The sequence below is a fragment of the Pseudorca crassidens genome, chromosome 6, assembly GCF_039906515.1.
Source record: "Pseudorca crassidens isolate mPseCra1 chromosome 6, mPseCra1.hap1, whole genome shotgun sequence".
Classification (NCBI taxonomy): domain Eukaryota; kingdom Metazoa; phylum Chordata; class Mammalia; order Artiodactyla; family Delphinidae; genus Pseudorca; species Pseudorca crassidens.
The window spans coordinates 60,943,613-60,962,187 of NC_090301.1; the positions used below are offsets into that span (position 1 = coordinate 60,943,613).

Below are 18,575 nucleotides of genomic sequence, written 5' to 3' on the forward strand. Positions count from 1 at the left end.
TGGCTGGAGGCAGACAAGAAAGAGTGCCTGTGAGGGGTAGGAGGAAGATTGAGCAATGCTGATGGATGGCTTTGGAGGTTTCCCTTGGGAGAGTATGATGGGATATAGAGCAAGTAGGCCCACATAATGGAGGGCCTTAAAATCAGGGCAGGAATTTGAAAGTCACCCTGTAATTGATAAGTGTTTGAGGTAATGTTGGTTCAGAAACAACATGAAGGCATCCACACACCACTGCAGAGAACAGTGTCTAAAAAGAAGAAACAACAAGCCAAGTGTCATCCAAAATTCTGTTAAAGGAATACTAACAAATTCAAACCTACACTTTCCTTTCTTCTGTAGCTTCAGCATATCTGGGCTCTAGATTTAAATATTTCTTTCATTTTCATAGGAATGCTCCAGAGTTCTTTCTTTATTGTTGTGATTTTGCTTCTGGAGCTGTGGAGCTGGTAAAGGTATGCCTTATATTTTCTTTAAAGAGAGCTATATTAAAAATCTAATTTTTTGCTGTTGAAGTGATTTTTTTTTAATGTAACTGCATCAGATGTAATCTGTGACCATTTTTAACTGAGCTTTTACAGTTTTGCAAATCATATCATCAACTGATGCCTAAGATGTTACCCTAAAACAATAGAAGTTGTTTGGGATTTAATATAGAGTTCAAGAGAGTGGTTCCTACAAGGTGGTATTTATATTTATGTCCCTAGAGCTTTACACACAGTTTGGCACATAGTAGGCACTCATTAAATTAAAAATTTTGAAAAAAAAAAAAAGGTCTGAAAAGGCATATATTACAAATCTAAAATGTCTCAACTGTAAGGAAAACAGTGGTGGGAACCGGGCCTTATTTGACCAATTCCCAAATGCTAGTAAGCATTATCATAGCAAAAAGAGGTAATTTTAGGAAATGGAAAAGGAATGGAAATTCTAACAAAAATGTATAGTAAACACATGGAACATAATTTCTGGTAATAAGAGTTAATAGTTTTTCATTGTAGACATTTTCTAAAATACTGAAAAGCCTAAAGGGGAAGATAAAATTTACCTATAATATGCTTTTTTAGAGTCCTAGAGTGAATCACTGTTAGTATTTTGCTATATATCCTTCTAGCGTTGTTTTTATAGGCAAATTGTGTGTGGATGTGCTTTTTTAAAATAGCATCTTTATTGAGGTATAGTTCACATAAATTTCATAAATTTCACCATTTTAAAGTATACAAACCTGTGATTTTTAGTATATTTAGAGTTGTACAGCCATCACCATTACCTAATGTTGATTATGTACTATAGGATATTTATATATTAATGCCAAAGGAGGCATGGAATAAGCAGTGAGAGAGAGAACCGAGGACCATCTCAGTGCCTCTGAAGTAACACAGGGTGGGCTTCCAGCAACACTGCCTACTGACTCAGAAAGACTGCCCTACTCCACTTTTCAAGAAAGGAGGGATTGCAAAAGAATATTTGTTATCAAGTCCAAGTGCTAGACTTAATTTTTAATGACAGCTTGAAATAACCTAACAGAATACCTAATCCAAAAATCAAATTTATAGAAGAAAGGCACTTGAGAGAAGTTAAATTGACATTTTTAATTTGAGAAAAATACTAGAAGTCTGCTAACAACTGTTTTTGTCTTTTCATTCCTTTATCATGACAGTCGCACGCGTCATACAGAGCAGCCCAGTGCTGTGCCTTTGTTCATGACGTGTGTGACGATGGCCTACCCTACCCTTTTCCAGATGGGATCCTGGATGTCATTCTCCTCGTCTTTGTGCTCTCTTCCATTCATCCTGACAGGTAAATGAAGACTAAAGGGCAGAGCAAATGTGTACAGCCCCTTTATCAGGAGTGGCTTTCAAAACTATCAAAGCAAAAATGACAATTCTTGAATTTATTATTTAATGAACTACATTATGTATAATATGCAGCCTTTTAAATGTAGTTTTTCCTTTCTTCAGACTTTCAGAAAGAAACTGGTGACACTACTTCTTTAGTGAGCTTTCTGTCACTGTCAGAATGAAGTAAGCATCTTCTGGCAAGACACATACCTATTAAAAGTGACAGAGCTTCAAGGAAATTACAAATTCAGAACAGCCTAATAGACTCCCGAGAGGGAAATTGTACATTGGTGATCAGAAACAAACATCTTTGATTTAGCATCTTGCTGAATGTTCATGAAGAGGTGGGCTGTAAATCTGTTTGGCTTCACACTGGTCTATCGATGGGCTTTAAAATATTTGTTTTAAAGAAGCCCACTAGGGAATTAGGGGTTATCAAAATTTGCCAGATTAACCTCGGACCTTTATAATCTAAGATTGGCCTAGTGCCATCATTTAAATATTCATGACTTAAATATTTTTGTTCACATAGGTTTTGAAATAATAAATACAGCTTTTCTCTAAAGAGGAAGCACAAAGAGATATTACCAGCAATTAAAATGATCACTTTTCTTAAAATTTTGCCACCTTGTATGTATTAAGACACATGTGGTAAGTGTCAGGGGTTGTGCCTTCATAATGTTTCTTAAAATTGGGTTTTCGTGATCTTCTGGTAATAGATACGGACTTGGCATCAACCGCTTTTTGTTTGGTGAGTGTGACTCTTTCCCAAAGAAATCGAGTATTGTGTCCTTCCTTCTTTGCTATTATAAGGTCACTAGGACCCTTTACAGTCCTTTCACTTCTCATTCAGAGATGTGCACTTTGATTACTTGTGGAAAAGCAAATTAGATTTCCAAATAACGAATGAAATATATAATTGCACCTGGTGAGATATATCAAGTTCCACGAAGTTACTTCCTCCCAGTTTCTATAACCTATTTCTTTCTGCTAATCTGTTTATACTGTTGGCATTATTCAGGTACTGGTAGAAGGATGTCACCTATGTATTTTGTTTCACAGTTAAAAGGATGAATAGTAAAAAGGATAGAGTAGGTGGATAGTGAACAAGATTTTCTGACACCTATAACAGGAAATGTTTAAATTCAAAATGAGACCTCAAAAAGTCTACTTCAATTAGTTTAGATAATGTATTTTTGTCGTGAGTTGAATTGAATGTTAAAGAGAAGGGGAAGCAGATATCTTGGAAAGATTGTTTTTATAGTACATATATTCATTCTATTTATTTATTATAAAATAAGTTCAGATGTATCATGTCAGTAGCTACTTTCTTACCTACATGGAAATGATCTAACAATGAGGTGAATGAGTAGAAGTTGGGTAATAGTAAGTGAAAAGTAAGGCAGTATCTTTAGGGTCATCTAGCACTGTGGTAGTAGATTCAGCCCCAGGAAGATTCTAGAAAAATGGCTTATTGCCAGCTTGGAAGTTCAGCTAGACCTTGAGTCTTGGGGTCCCAGCTTAAATGGGAGTAAACCATAGAAGGCTACAAAAAAAATAGGTAGCTGTCCTTCCTGTTACTGAAATAAAAGTATAATATGTTTTCTAAAGATCTAAGCATCGAATAGTCAATAAACACTCTTTTTTTTTTAATCTCTTTTTTTCCTTCTCCTCTCCCTCCATCCAGCGATAGGTGAGGATAGCAGAGTTGGCCCAAGTCAGATGAAAAAAGAAAAGGGGCTTTCCCCCATTCTTGTCCATCTCACCTGCAGGCCACTCCCACCTGCATTTCTCAGGAACTGGCTCTGGAATTGCATTATGACCCAAGATGGGCTGATAAGAGAAGCAACTCCCCACCTCTTGCCTTCACCTGCAACGCAGACTTTAAAGGATAGTTGGAAGGAGAGGATTTGCAGAAGGAGGCTACATTTTGAACTATTTGGCTGTTTGTTTTTTTGTGTTTTCGTTTCATGCTTGTTTTGCTAATAATTGCAGAAAGAGATTTTTTTTCTCTGTACGTAAAACATTTATCCGGAAAGTGAATATTTTAAGGTTTAGATATGGTTTTCTTTAATTGTCAAATTCTAAGGATATAAGCACAGTGTGAAAATAACCTGTAATAAAATAAACAAGGAAAAATACTATTCTTTTTCTCTTTCATGTACTTAGGTTCCAGGTTTTTTAAAGAGCTTTTTTTCTAATCATGGCACCTTTTTCTATCATTTCTCTCTTGTTTTCATAGTTACTTTCATTTTCTTACTACTTATTTCTTTCATAACCTGACATACTGTTTCACCCCGTTATTCCACTTAACAGTGTTTTAAATTTTTATTTTTTTTTAATTTTTAAAAATTTTTGGCTGCATTGGGTCTTCATTGCTGCATGCCGGCTTTGTCTAGTTGCGGGGAGCAGGGTCTACTCTTCGTCGCGGTGCGTGGGCTTCTCGTTGTGGTGGCTTCTCTTGTTTCGGAGCACAGGTTCTAAGGCACGGGCTTCAGTAGTTGTGGCACACAGGCTCAGTAGTTTTGGCGCATGGGCTTAGTTGCTCCGCGGCATGTGGGATCTTCCCAGACCAGGGCTCGAACCTGTGTCCCCTGCATTGGCAGGCGGATTCTTAACCACTGTGCCACCAGGGAAGTCCCTGAACAGTGTTTTAATTGGAAGGAATTTACAGATTATCTGATCAAAACCCCTAATTTTTAAAATAAGGTATGCTCAGAAGCTTTAAGAAGCTTGGATAAAGCAGAGACAGCAAGGACTTAGTACACAGGCTGCCATTTACCATTCTCTGCCCAGGGCAGACATTGATAATTGATTTTGTAGATTGTCATTCCCTGTGAGTCTTAAGAGTCCTTTGCAGTAGAGCTCCGTCGGCAGCCAATGTCAGTCACTTGGCTTGATATGAGATCTGAAATCTTTGTCATCTCTGTACCATAATCACATATAAGGCCTTGAACACTTAACCAAAAACATTAAATCAAAAGCAGTCACAGGCTTCCCTGGTGGCACATTGGTCGAGAATCCGCCTGCCAATGCTGGGGACACGGGTTCGATCCCTGGTCTAGGAAGATCCCACATGCCTCGCAGCAACTAAGCCCGTGAGCCACAACTACTGAGCCTGCATGCCACAACTACTGAAGCCCACACGCCTAGAGCCTGTGCTCCACAATGAGAAGCCACCGCAGTGAGAAGCCCGCACACTGCAACAAAGAGTGGCCCCTGCTTGCCACAACTAGAGAAAGCCCACACGCAGCAGCGAAGACCCAACACAGCCAAAAATAAATTAAAAAAAAAAAAAAACCAGTCACAAGGGGTCATGTTTGGGAACCAGATGGGTAGAATAAGCAGTAAAAGAAAGAAAGTAATAAGAGCTTCCCAGTATTGAGCTGGGGCTTAGAGTGTGAATAGAATTTAAATAGGCAAAGAGTAAGGAGGAGAGAATTCTTTGAGGGGAAACCACATGAGCAAAGGCATGGACTGCTCAGAGCCAAGCATGTAACAGTTTGGCTAAAGATGCTTCAGATTAGGAAGTAGTGGGAAAGATGTTGGAAAGATTGAGGTCAGTTGTAGGTGATCTTAAGGGCTCAAATAAGAAACTAAGATTTTATCCTGTGGATTAATAAAATCATGAAAATTTGAGCAAAGGGATGATTTGACAAAACCATCATTTTAAGCATACTAATTCATCAATAATATGCAGGAAGGATTGGCAGGGATAATAATAACACCTGTTAAGAAGCAATTCTGTTTCCAGCCTGAGGATGTTGGAGTTTGTATACTAAGGGAGTACCAGTGGGATACGAGAGAGAGAAACGATCAAATATGTAGTTTTTTTTTTTTTTTTTTTACTGTATGCGGGCCTCTCACTGTTGGGGCCTCTCCCGTTGCAGAGCACAGGCTCCGGACGCGCAGGCTCAGCGGCCATGGCTCACGGGCCCAGCCGCTCCGCGGCACGTGGGATCCTCCAGGACCGGGGCACGAACCCGTATCCCCTGCATCGGCAGGCGGACTCTCAACCAGTGCGCCACCAGGGAAGCCCAAATATGTAGTTTTTTTAAAAAGACATACAATTTGATGACCAAATGGTTGTGCTGAGGATAGTGGAAGAAGAGAAAAATAAAAGGAGTCAAAGATTTCTCTGAGGTGTTACACTTCGGTGAATTTAGTACCTTTGAACTAAATAAAGAAGTCAGGAGGAAAAGCAGCTAGTTTTGGAGGAAAGGTGATCCCCGTTTAGGTATGTCTGATTGGGACAGTTCTGGCATATTTTTTATCTTGCAAGGAAAATGAAACGACTTCATTTTTTTCTGCCTTGGAACTACCTTAATTTGCTGTTAATATCAGGAATGTCTATGTGGTTTTGCAGTTCAGCATTGACATTACACATCAAGCTCTGTGAAGTTACCGCTCTGGTCATTTGGGTGATTTCTTGATATTCTAGGCTTTTTGAATCTGATTATTTAGCAAGTTGGTGTCCTTTTTTCTTTCTATACAAAATATTTTTGGTTTTGTTCCCCTTATATTTGTGGCTTACATTTCTTTGGCCTCATTGAGCTGTGCTTATTTTATCATTAAGGAGGTTAAATGTGACGTATAAAACAAGACTTCCACAGAGTCTCTTGCTTTGTTTTCAAAGGATGCAAGGCGTTGTAAACCGACTGTCCAAGTTACTGAAACCTGGGGGAATGCTGTTATTTCGGGACTATGGAAGATACGATAAGACTCAGCTTCGTTTTAAAAGGGGTAATGGTATATTCAGTTTGGAGTTATTTTCTTGTGTTTTAAAGAATGCTGTGTTTACATTTCATGTCAATTTTGTTGTTAGTGGTGGTGGTGGTTTTCTTAAGGAATACTAAGTTTCTCTTGTCACACTTCTTTTTTTTTTTTAGGGCATTGTTTATCTGAAAACTTTTATGTTCGAGGCGATGGTACCAGAGCATATTTCTTTACAAAAGGTAAGTTTATCTATAAGAGGAAATAATTAGCTGTAAAAACTTTCCTTGGGTATTATTTGCAGGGAGAAACTTAAAAGCTCTAAAAATGAGGCTTCAAGAGTTGAATAAACATTAGATGTCTTTACACCTTAGTGATTATAACTGTTCTATGTAAAAGCTTGGAAGTGGCCTTTTTGCCTTTTAATCTTTTTCCAATTTAAAGAATCACTTGTTTCATCCTCATACCCTAACGAAGTTTCCATTTCAGAGGTACTGTTAGCCCAGATATGAAAAAATTGATGACGTGCCACAGCCAAAAGAGGGAATGTGATTTTAAGAGTCCATAGAAAATTACTTATCTCTTGTCAATTTCTCATTTTAAAAAAGCATTTAAAATGAATCCTTCATTCAAGGACTTTGCCCAAACTTATGTGAGTACTTTTACAATGTGCCATTTGGGGTCTCTGCAAACCAACAAAAACTCAGATCTGGGCACCTTTCAAAATATTGAAAGCTGCAACCGATAGTGTTGTATATCTGTTAACACCTGCTGTGTTCAACTGTTTATACTTGGTATGTTTGTGTGAAATAGAAGAAAACCACTTGGTGTCATGGGTTTCCTTCACCAATTTGTACTAGAAAATGTTTCTTGGTATAAATGAAAATTCAGATGGTTATTCATTCCATTAATGTTCCATTGTTCCTGACTGCCCCTCCCCCCAAGTCACATATCATACATTTGACTGCCATTCTTGTCTCACAGGGGAAGTCCACGATATGTTCTGCAAGGCTGGGTTAAATGAGAAGCAAAATCTGGTCGATCGTCGCTTACAAGTTAATAGGAAAAAAAAAGTGAAAATGCACCGAGTTTGGGTTCAAGGAAAATTCCAGAAACCATTACCCTTCACTCAAAAAAGCTCCAAATTGGTATTTTCACTCTTTTCTCATGGCTGAACTATGTATCATATTAAGGTACAAACCAGAGGATTACACTATTCAAAGTCTTCTGTAAATCTTTCATTTTTGAAAAGACAGAAGAAGAGAATTTGTATATCCTGCTGTTTACCGTGGGTGGGCTCTTTTGTGCATTTTAAGCACATGTAAGTGATTTGGAAGAGAGCACAGTATTCTGTGTTTTCAAAACGTAATATGCTAAAGCTTATTTGGATTTATTACATCTTAACCATTTTGTTTGTTGTTTGAGTTTTATAAGCATTCAGTTAAATTACCAATATAAGTCAGATGATTCTGAGAAGCGGAAACCTGCCATTTTTTAGAAGTGAAAAAAACCCATCTACTTTATTTATACATTAGTTGAACACAGTTGAACTCTCCTCCACTGTTAACTGATAGCAGAGAGGCAGCTCACCTTGTTTCCAAGGAAAGTCACAAGACCAAGACAAAAGTATATATTTTTTTGTTTTGTCGTTGTTCGTCCCAAAACTTTCTTTTTCTTTAATTCACAGACTAATGTCTGAAACAGAATTTTAGTTTCTCTTTCCTTTCCTAAAATTGGGGAAGTATGACCAATGCTAATATTATTTTCAGGCTATTCTTAGGTGTACAAGTTGGAAGCCTTCTTTAAGACAACTGTCATACCCAAGAAAATTCTTAAATCGTAGCAATTAAAAATTTATTTACCACCTTGCCTCAAAAAAGACATAAATTGGCTTGCAAATTGTACTTGGTAAAAATGGAGTTTCTAAAACTGGTCTGTCATTCATTATACAACATATACTGAGTACTTACATTGTGCTGAATTATATGGAATAATACAATAAAGACCCAGCTCTGTCTTCTGAGAGCATAAATAGGCTCTAGCTGGCAAAGCAAACTGTGCATCCCAAGCCTCTAAATCATGATCTAAGATAACATGTGAGCAAGTACTCAAATACGGAGCTTATCAGCTAGCTGGTATGCTTGACTGATTATGAGCCACAGAAACCTGGAAGATATGGACAATCTCTTGAAAGGACCACCATCAGAATGATCAGTTCCAACTATTTTTCCGTTTTGAACTCACTTAAAATTCAACTTCCTGGAAGCATATGATTGGTCCAATTTGGATCATGGATTTATCTTTTTTTTTTTTTTTTTTTTTTTTTTGCGGTACGTGGTCCTCTCACTGTTGTGGCCTCTCCCGTTGCGGAGCACAGGCTCCGGATGCGCAGGCTCAGCGGCCATGGCTCACGGGCCCAGCCGCTCCGCGGCATGTGGGATCTTCCCGGGCCGGGGCACGAACCCGTGTCCCCTGCATCGGCAGGCGGACTCTCAACCAGTGCGCCACCAGGGAAGCCCCATGGATTCATCTTTTGACAGACTGGGGCAGGACAGGTTATTGATGGCACCACCAGACTATATGGAATGGAGGCAAGTTCCTCGAAGGAAAATCAAGACACTGTTATCAAAAAGAGGGGAGGGTTGCTGCCCAGTCACAGACATCGTGTGGTGGTAGCAGTAGTAATAATGGTTCTGAAGAGAGAGAAAGATCAGCTGTGGGATGGAAGGGAAAGAATCAGGGTTCTGGGAGGAGGTAGGTCTCAGGCTAGTCCTAGAACATATGCTCTCAGAAGATGGTGAGAAGACAGGTATGTTTGGTGGGAATATGGATATTCATGATTCGGAATAGTGGAGAAAAGATGGGGAGGGCATCTATAGACAGCCTTGAATAGAGGGTGCATTGGGTTCTGGTCTCTGGACTAGAGCCATCCGAGGTTGGTTTATTTCTGTTTTATCCTAGCCATGGTGTGTTATAAATATATTTAGAGAGATTGATTGAGGAGTCGTCAACAGAATGGAATGCAGTGAGGTCAGAGATCAGGGCAAGGAGAACCACGGAAGGTTTTGCATACATTTTCCTTGATAACAAGTCCTCAGAAGTACAATATCAAGGTTTCTGTTTAAACATGCAGTAAATGTAAAAGTCAAAATTTGCCTGGGACTCTTAACTCAGTTGTTTTCCTAATTAAAGTGTATATTTAAAAGCCAAACTAGTAACGAAGGTATTACGTACAGCAAGGGCAGTTAGATAAGTTAATGTTGCTATGGGAACCCCAGCAGATCTTCTTGTGTCTCAATTTAAAACTCATGGCCCAAGGTGGTTTTAAAAACAACAGAAGGTAAAATTATTCCCACATTCTCATACATGTAAATCGTACTGTCTCTCTCTGTCCTAAATAGCAGATTCAAGCCAGCTTCTTGACTGGCACAGTAAAATGCTGCTCCGTGTCTTTCTATAATGTATTACAGCATGTAGTTAACCTTTAGAAACTTCAAAAATACATCCACCAAATTTGGACTGTGAGACACAAACTGGGCTCTTTTGGGCTCTGTCTAGCATAGACCTCCTATTCCACATGGCTGCTCAATGGGCCATTTCTATCAGTGTCTTCTGCTTGTCTGGTCAGTCTTTCTCTCCCTTAGCCTACCTGAATCAACCCCCTACTTAGAGTTTGCTGCCAGACAAAATGTAGATGTTTTTTGGCAGAGGAAAAATAAGAGAAAGACCTGATTTGGAATATTGCCTATAGATATTAAGAAATCATGAAATGTTGCAAATGTATCTGCTTGGGTATTAGTTTAAAATATTTGATAACTTCATGAAATTCTCATCTTTTCCCTCACATCTATGGAGCTAGGACTAGTCAGTTAGGCAGAGTTTGATATTTAAAACTTCATCTGCTGAGGGAGCTGAATTTCAAAAGGACTATTTTCTTTCTAACAGAAAAAGATGTGTTCCTTCATTTTATAATACAGAAACAATGAAAGATGCTATATTAAAAATGCACCCTCTGTTTTCCTCCATTTATAAAAATTCACTTTTGAGCATTTTCCAAATGTAAAAATTCTCACACACATGAAGTACTGTTTCATAAGGTTGTGAGAAAGCCAAGGTAGCGGTTTCTATTATTAAAAGTTTTGCATTTCGGTATGACACATTTGTCGTATTGAAACACCCAGTTAATGTTGACTTCTGAGAACTTATTTGCTTTGCTTGTCTCAGTTCCATATGCGTTGTCTCTAAATTTTGAATACATCGAGGTTTCTACCATCATGCAGTCTAAATCGTTGCTATACATATTTGTACGTGAAAATTATTCACCCGTATGCGAAGAGCTGCCCTCCGGGGCATCAGGACCATGTAAACCGTTCAACATCAGGTGACTTAAATTCTTGCCCCCAGACTCCTATGCTGTATTCCTCTGGTTTTCCAACTCATCAAAGCCAATTTCTGAAGCCAGAATATATCACGCATTATTACTTCTAATTGGTTTTAATGTTTGTTATGCTCCTCACAAGTGCAGATAACTTCACATTTGCATCATTAATAGGCCTTTTTCTGAGCCTCTGCTTCTGCTTTCTGCCTCTGTTAGTCATCAGTAGACGTGCTGGTGTGGGTATTCACCTCCCTTCCTTGTGAAAAGTGCCTTGTAAAATCTAAAGCACTGAATATATGTGAGGTATTGTTATTAATAACAGTATTTACAGTCTACAAGGCAGCATACAGAGTACTCCAGCAACAGAAACTTTTTCAGTGGTTTTATGAGACCTTGTGAGAAAGACAGTAAAATGCATGGAAAAATATTGCCTGCAAGTCAGACAGGAAGCATGGGTCCTAGTTCCTGTTGAACCGCTTAGCTGCTCTTAATTTACCTCTGAGTGCTAAGTCTTTTATACACTACACTTTTATATACCACATTATTCCTTCATTTAATCCTCAAACTCCTATGAATTAGTTTTTACTGTAACCATTTAACAGATAAGACTGGAGCTCTGAGGTATTGGGTAATTTGCCTAGGATATCACCGCAAGTCAGTGGCAGAAACACAATTTGGGCCCAGAAGTGTCTGATTCCAAAACCTCTAGTCTCATCAGTACACTTTTAATTGATAGACTCAAATGCTGTTTGGGAAAGCTGCTGGAGAAGAAAAAGAGCTCCTGAATCAAGCAGAGAATTATAGCAATGGGTGGGAGTTTGGATCAGACGATCTTCAAGGAGACAGCTCATTCTAGATCCAGTGATTCTATGAAATAGGTAGGTAGTACTTATCCACAGTTACAAACTGGGAAGGAAGAGAAGGAAAGGAACGAAGAGGAATGACAAAGCAAAAGCTTGCAGTCAACTCTTTTCAGCGTTCTGCATATGTTTACTTCTGCTCTCGCCCCACCCCCCTTCGGGCTTCAGCCTTCCACTTGGCTCCCCTGCGAGCACACAGAGCACCCATCACTTGCATACTCCTCACTTAAAGAAAATAAATCAGTCTGTACTGCAAGGGGGTAGGGGGAACCCTCAAAGGGATCAGCTCCTGCATAATCTAAAATATGTGATCAGGGAGTGTCAATAATAAAATGAGTGAAAACATCTTTGTTTAAAACATTGTATGTACAATAATGCCAATTCAAGCCTGACATGTTGAGCATTCCGTGGAATATGGCTTGGGATTTGAGAGGCCCAAAGTTACCTGCAGGTTGGCTTTGGTGTAGTTATAAATATAAATAGAAGTAAAATAACAGTTGCATCTTCATTTATAATGAATATATACTGTGGCCTCAAAGCTGCAGAGGAGAGTGGATGCCAAAATCTATCTTTCATTAACATATGCCTTAAATGACAGGGAAGAGGTGTTAAGACAAAATTACTTTTTCCTCTGCGTATGAGTCAGCAACATGCAAGTAATAATAGTTCTGCGTGTGAGTCCCTACAGAGGGTAAGAAAAACAGCATCAAATTGAAAATGCAAGTCCACCTGCCGGAGGGGCCCAGGTGGCGGTAGAGCACAGCTCCCTTGAGCACCATCTTGAAGTGTCTCAGGGCACAGTGACCCCAACTCTGGCAAGCCAGGTTGGCATGATCTGCATGGAGGGCATTAAAACCTCCAGGTAGTCAAAGACAGCTCACCCTCAGCTGCTCCTGGACCTCATCAAAAGCAAGCTACAAGGCACCACCACTGTCCAAGAGTTTAAAACAGCTGCTTTGGATTCTACGGTGCATGTGGTTTCACAACCACTTAACCTTTAGTCAGGAACAGCTAGAGGCAGGTGAATGGATAAATACATGTTAACATTACATAAGGAGAAAAAAATAATATTTAGGAGCACATGGACTTCAAGTAGTCACAAATAGCATTTAGTTAGCTGTGTCCTTGGCATCCCAGTGATTTATGTCTTTATCTTTGATTTTCTCCAGCAGATAGGCACTAAGTAGAGCCTGGACTCCAGAAAAGATATGCTTTTCTATCAGGTGTTAGCTGCTAAATTAGGTGAGCTGTTCATTGCCTCCTAAAAAGCCCCAAACATCTCTCCTACTTGGGCTGGTGTCCAGGAAAACTATGAGTTTTGTTATCCTTACACAAATTTTTTGGCAGTGTTTTCAACCCATTGCTCCTTTATGTGACACTTCCTAGTTCATTGCAGAAAAAGAAATTAGTTTTTTTCTTACTTAATCTTTATATATCAGTTGTTGGTTGATTCAAAAAACTTTGGGGAAGGGCAGTCACCCTTCAAGTCTAAGCCTTTCTCATTGAGAAAAAGCTCTAAAACTGTGTAACTTCCTAAAATTAATGATGAGATGCTGTTGAGTCTCTTGCATTAGTTTGTTGATGGTTTTGTTTTTTTTTTTAATGCTGTGTACTTAACACAAGGAACACTATGCAGTTGCTGCCTCATTTCTCTCACCTCCTGCCTTTTGAGAGTAACGTCTTTCTCCTGAGGCTGTCCTGCTGAACAGACGTGATAGCTGTCCATACATTTTTAGTTACGCCGCACTCCCTCAGGTGAGCTGGAACAGCGTCCCCTTAAGCAGCATTTGGAACTTGCACTGAAAGAGAATGGCTGAAATTGCCCGTGTCACATGCCGCATTGAAGCAAGGAAATTTCTGCCGCTAAGGATAATAGCTTTTCTCCTTGCTCATACATCTTCCTTCACAGCCCTCATTTATTTTAATGTATATATTCCACTTTGACTCTCTGGAAGATATTTTTAAAGGTTTTTTTAAAAAATCCAAATGAAAGATGAAATTCAGGATCCAGAAAAGCATTTACTCTGTTTATCCTCTCCATGAATGTATTCTTAATCAACCAGTCTTTCTGAGCATCTCTTCATTTGCTGCTTTGTTTCGTAATAGAATACTTGGGCTCTGGAGATTAGTGAGACAAAGACAAAGCTTCATTATAACCATCCTTGTTTTACTCCCTTGTCTTATAGGCTTTCTCTTCCTAACTCACTCTCCAGGTGCTTCTTTCTCTTGCCAAATAGCGCAAGGAAATACTTTTGCAGATCTTTTGTTTACTTTAGAAAAAACACTGATCCAGCCTTTCCCATTCGGGAGTGCTGCTCATTTCCTGACTGGCCTTTAAAGTTTGGCTCGGTAGCAACTTGGGGATTTGTTTTCTACCCAGAGTGAAAGGAGCTGGGTGCCTAGCAGCCCCATGCTGGAATGAGAATTAAATTCTGCTCATTCCCTGGATAAGCAAGCTGATGCTTTCCTTGTAAGTCCCCCCCCCCCCATTCCTCAAAGCTTTAATGTTTAGTCATTTAGCTTTAGCTTTTTAAAAGACATTTTAATAGGGTTGTCTCTCCTCCAAGTGCATGCAGGAGCTGATCATGGGCACAGGGAAACTCTTAAGAATAAAGAATTCCCTGTTTGCTGGTTTTTACCTACAATGAAAACGATGTAGAACACATGCAGTGCTTACCCCTACTGCAGTTCCATTGCCAGTTGCCTGGCCTGGGACAGGAGGAACTGTAACACCCAAGGAATTTGGCTTGAGCTACCTCACTTTCTAAGTCCCCAAGACTGCCAAGTTAATGAAGCTTTGGTTATTACTCAGTTGAACATTTTCTGACTGCATGTAAGCTTTATAAATCTCGTGCTTTCTTCTCTTTGGCACGTTTACATTAAATTTTATTCTAGTTATGTAACTTTGTACTATAGTTATGTTTATATATGAATGTAAGTTACTCTTGATTCATCCTGCCTTGGGGTATTTATTATAGTTTGTTATGAAGTGTCAGTAACTTTCCAAAGAGAGTGGCTTTCTAAACCTGGAGCCTATATTTTTATATATTAATGCATTCTTTACATGAAAAGATTTTTATTTATTTATTTACTTTTGCGGTATGCGGGCCTCTCACTGTTGTGGCCTCTCCCGTTGCGGAGCACAGATTCTGGACGCACAGGCTCAGCGGCCATGACTCACAGGCCCAGCCGCTCCGCGGCATGTGGGATCTTCCCGGACCGGGGCATGAACCCATGTCTCCTGCATCGGCAGGCGGACTCTCAACCGCTGCGCCACCAGGGAAGCCCTAAAAGATGTTTAATGTAAAAGGTTAGTTAAATGATAAAATAGAAAACCTTGACTGACAAATGTCTTAACTACATCGGGGTGGGCGTTGTCTTTAAGGACTTAATCTATAATATAAAATAATATGGCAAATAAAATACCATATGGGGGGGAGTTACAGACAAAGTTATTGGCATAGACAAGGTCCGTTTGAGGAAGCGTACCATGTCAATATGATGACAGCGGAATCTAGGGTCAGTCATTCCTTTAAAGCTCAGCCAGACACATAGAAACAGTCACCATTAGGAAAGGCTACCAGCAGAAGCGTCTGGCACACTGGCCTAGAGAAAGTGGGCAGTGTTCACAGGCAGAATAGCCAAATACTGTTCCAGTGACCCAAAGAAAAATGCGAGGTCAGAGAAGTTTGTAGCAAGAGTGACTTGAAACTGAACCCCAGAGAACTAGACTGTAAGCTTAAATGCCTCCTAGCCTGGCTCAGGAAGAACCAAAGAAAGACTTCACTGAGCCTTGGGAATAGGAAGGCTGCAGAGGCCATGAGCTCTTTTTCTGTTTACCTGAATTATATCACAGAAATAGCCATTAAGACATTTTGTTCTTGATACTTTTTTTTTGGTACTTTTTATTTTATTTTATTTTTTTGTCTTTGGCTGTGTTGGGTCTTCGTTGCTGCACACAGGCTTTGTCTGGTTGCGGCGAGCGGGAGCTACTCTTGGTTGCAGACACGGGCTTCTCATTGCGGAGGCTTCTCTTGTTGTGGAGCACAGGCTCTAGGTGTGCAGACTTCAGTAGTTGTGGCACACAAGCTCAGTAGTTGTGGCGCACGGGCTCTAGAGCACAGACTCAGTAGTTATGGCACACGGGCTTAGTTGCTCTGCGGCATGTGGGATCTTCCCGGACCAGGGCTCGAACCCGTGTCCCCTGCATTGGCAGACGGATTATTAACCACTGCCCCACCAGGGAAGCCCCTTTGATACTTTTTAGAAGAGCAAAGACTTGCCTTTATCTGATTCTTACTTTTGATTCCAGAGCCCTTGTGCTTGTTTTCCATCACGGCATGTCACAAAGTATGAGTTTATTGATGTTCATAAACCTGGAAAGATGGGGTACAGCTTTAGGATAAACACGCCCAGAGAGGTGCAGGCAGCAGGGGACACTGGCCAAGCCAGAAGATCGTCCTCATTCCCCAGTGTGACAGAGAAAGGTCTAGCTCCTACTTTGCACAAGGGAACAGATTAGGTATCAATGTAATAGAGTCACCAAGTGATTAAGATCTGCTGACCCTCTGCAAGGAAGTAAATGGAGGGCAAGTAAAGAACACAGGCCAGAATAGCCTATGAGACAATACCATGATATGCAGTCACCACCACCTGGTGAGGTTTGAGAAGCCCCCCAAAGCACTATTCCTGTGTTCCCTGCCCACATTTTAAACCAACTGAGGGACTGAGGTGCCAACAGATGAAGATTAAAACATGAGCTTAATTACTGATGTAGCTGGTACAGTAGAGAATGGCTCAGGGTGCATGGAAACAGTTGCCCCCCAGTACTGAACCCCAGAATCAAGACCCACAGCTGGACAGCCACGAGACTCTACCCATGGGGGGTCTGCCCCTGTAGAGCCTTTTACAGAGCAGCTGGCTTCCAAGAGAGAGTGAAAAAGGACTAGTTTAAACATGCCTAATTCATTTCCCAAATTCACTTTTTAGCCAAGTCACTTCACCTCTCCCAGGAATGTGGAAGACAGGACTGAAGAGACCAGTTGCTGTCCCTCCACATGGTGAGAAACAACAGGAGTGGGAATTACTTAAACGTTTTGTAAGTGCTGGGTAAAGCATAACCCACATCTACCGAGACTCGAGCAATGTGGAGTGGACTCTATTTTGTCCTTTTGTCACTTGCTGAGTCATCTGCTCAGCATTTACCTGTAAGCCTGTGGCAGCTTACCTGGTCTGTAAGCATCTGCCTTAGTGATGGGTGGAATCCGCAGGGTAGGCACTGACACTTGTATGTGGTTAGAATACCGGGGACTGCAAACAGAATGAATTTCCAAAGTTATAACCAGTGACTTATTCTAGGAACCCTACTACACTTAAACCTTTACTAGATTGCTAAATAAATGGCCAGGAGGTCTAGCAACTTTGCCAAGCACCGCTTCTACATTGACTCACGGTACACCAGCACTTCTCAAACTATCCGAGGCAAAGGACCAGTAGTTGCTTTTTGTTTTGTTTTGCCCGTTTCCAACCTGTCACAGACCAGTACTTTTGTAAAACACGATAAAGATGAATTAGTAGGAAAAAAAAAAAAAGATATACTCCAGTTTCTGGCATTGTTTCCTGGTCTCTGCCCTCTCCCCACAATCTCTCCATATTACTGCGCTGTCAGCCAGTGCTTACCAGCTACATGTCAGGCATTGCTCTAGGTTTTGGGAATGAAGGGTTGAACAGGAAAAAGGAAAGAGACAAGCCCAAGATTTTTACTAGATTCATCAGTTATAACCTTACTCGGTCTCTCTGCTCACCCTGTCACAGACTGGGAATGAAACAGTTCCCAGACCAGCACCCAGTCACAACCCATCCCTTGAGCTGCACTGCTCTAAACCACAGGGAGACTAAAAATCCATGTCACAGTATTTGTTCAGCTTTGCCTCCTGAGCCCTGTTGTCTCTCTTCACCTCAGAGTGTACAATGCCAGGGCCTGGGCTCTTGCACCTAGAAATGCTTGGTCCAGGTGCTCAGTGCTTTTCGCTGCTATCCTTTTCACGTAGTTGTCTGTGTTAAGTACACAAAACCACACCTCACCACCCAGCTGTCACCAGGATTCCTGGTGGTTATTGTTCCTTTTATCTGTTCACTTTTTAAAATTTTGACTTTTTGTGAATACGTGAATCAGTGCAAAATAGTTTCTATGCCAATGTAAAATGGAAAGGGAGATGATTCAGTTCTTTTGTTGAAGTCAAAACTTGTAATTTTTTCCCCCACTCAGTAGTGTTTAAATGCTAGATTGATGCCAAACTCAAAGAACATGGAGAACTTGGGGAAAGGCCAGAGACAGATAAACGATTAGTAATAGTTTGTTACAAGGGCCATGATTAGAGGCTGAAGAAAATGTGTTTATTAACCCTAGAAGAAGAGCATGCTACAGGATGAGAATGATAGCTCCCAGGTAGAAACAGGTAAAAAGGGTTCTCAGAGAAGAGAAGAAACATGGGGCCCATTTGGTTATAAATCCTAGCTTCGCTCCTGCTGGCTGTGTAACCTTAAACAAGACACGTAACATCTCTGAGCCTCAGTAATTGGAGATGATATTGCTTACCTGAAGATTGTTGTAAGGACTAAATATAATGCACATCAAGTGCAAGACATGATGCCTGGAGATAACTGGTGCTTAATAAGTGGTAATTAATAGTTTTTTTTAAACAAAGGATGGTGATCAAGTCATCTTTTTTTAAGGGAGGAGAAATGCACTCTTCCTATAATATACATATTTTAAATTAGCCATAAGAA

The 18,575-nt window shown here is 40.2% G+C and overlaps 1 protein-coding gene across 9 annotated transcripts in view; it reads left to right on the top strand.

Moving 5' to 3' along the window:
- Positions 1-18,575, top strand: part of METTL8 (methyltransferase 8, tRNA N3-cytidine) — a 132,786-nt gene that overhangs the window by 69,643 nt on the left and 44,568 nt on the right. For all 9 annotated transcript variants that reach the window (XR_010944391.1, XR_010944392.1, XM_067741552.1 and 6 more), the window contains 5 exons: positions 389-452; positions 1,655-1,794; positions 6,472-6,578; positions 6,725-6,790; positions 7,533-7,696. Coding sequence is in view for 7 of the 9 variants with exons in the window: in XM_067741552.1 (XP_067597653.1) it covers positions 389-452; positions 1,655-1,794; positions 6,472-6,578; positions 6,725-6,790; positions 7,533-7,696 (541 nt within the window). In the remaining 2 variants the exon portion in view is untranslated. The remainder of the gene's footprint in view (positions 1-388; positions 453-1,654; positions 1,795-6,471; positions 6,579-6,724; positions 6,791-7,532; positions 7,697-18,575) is intronic.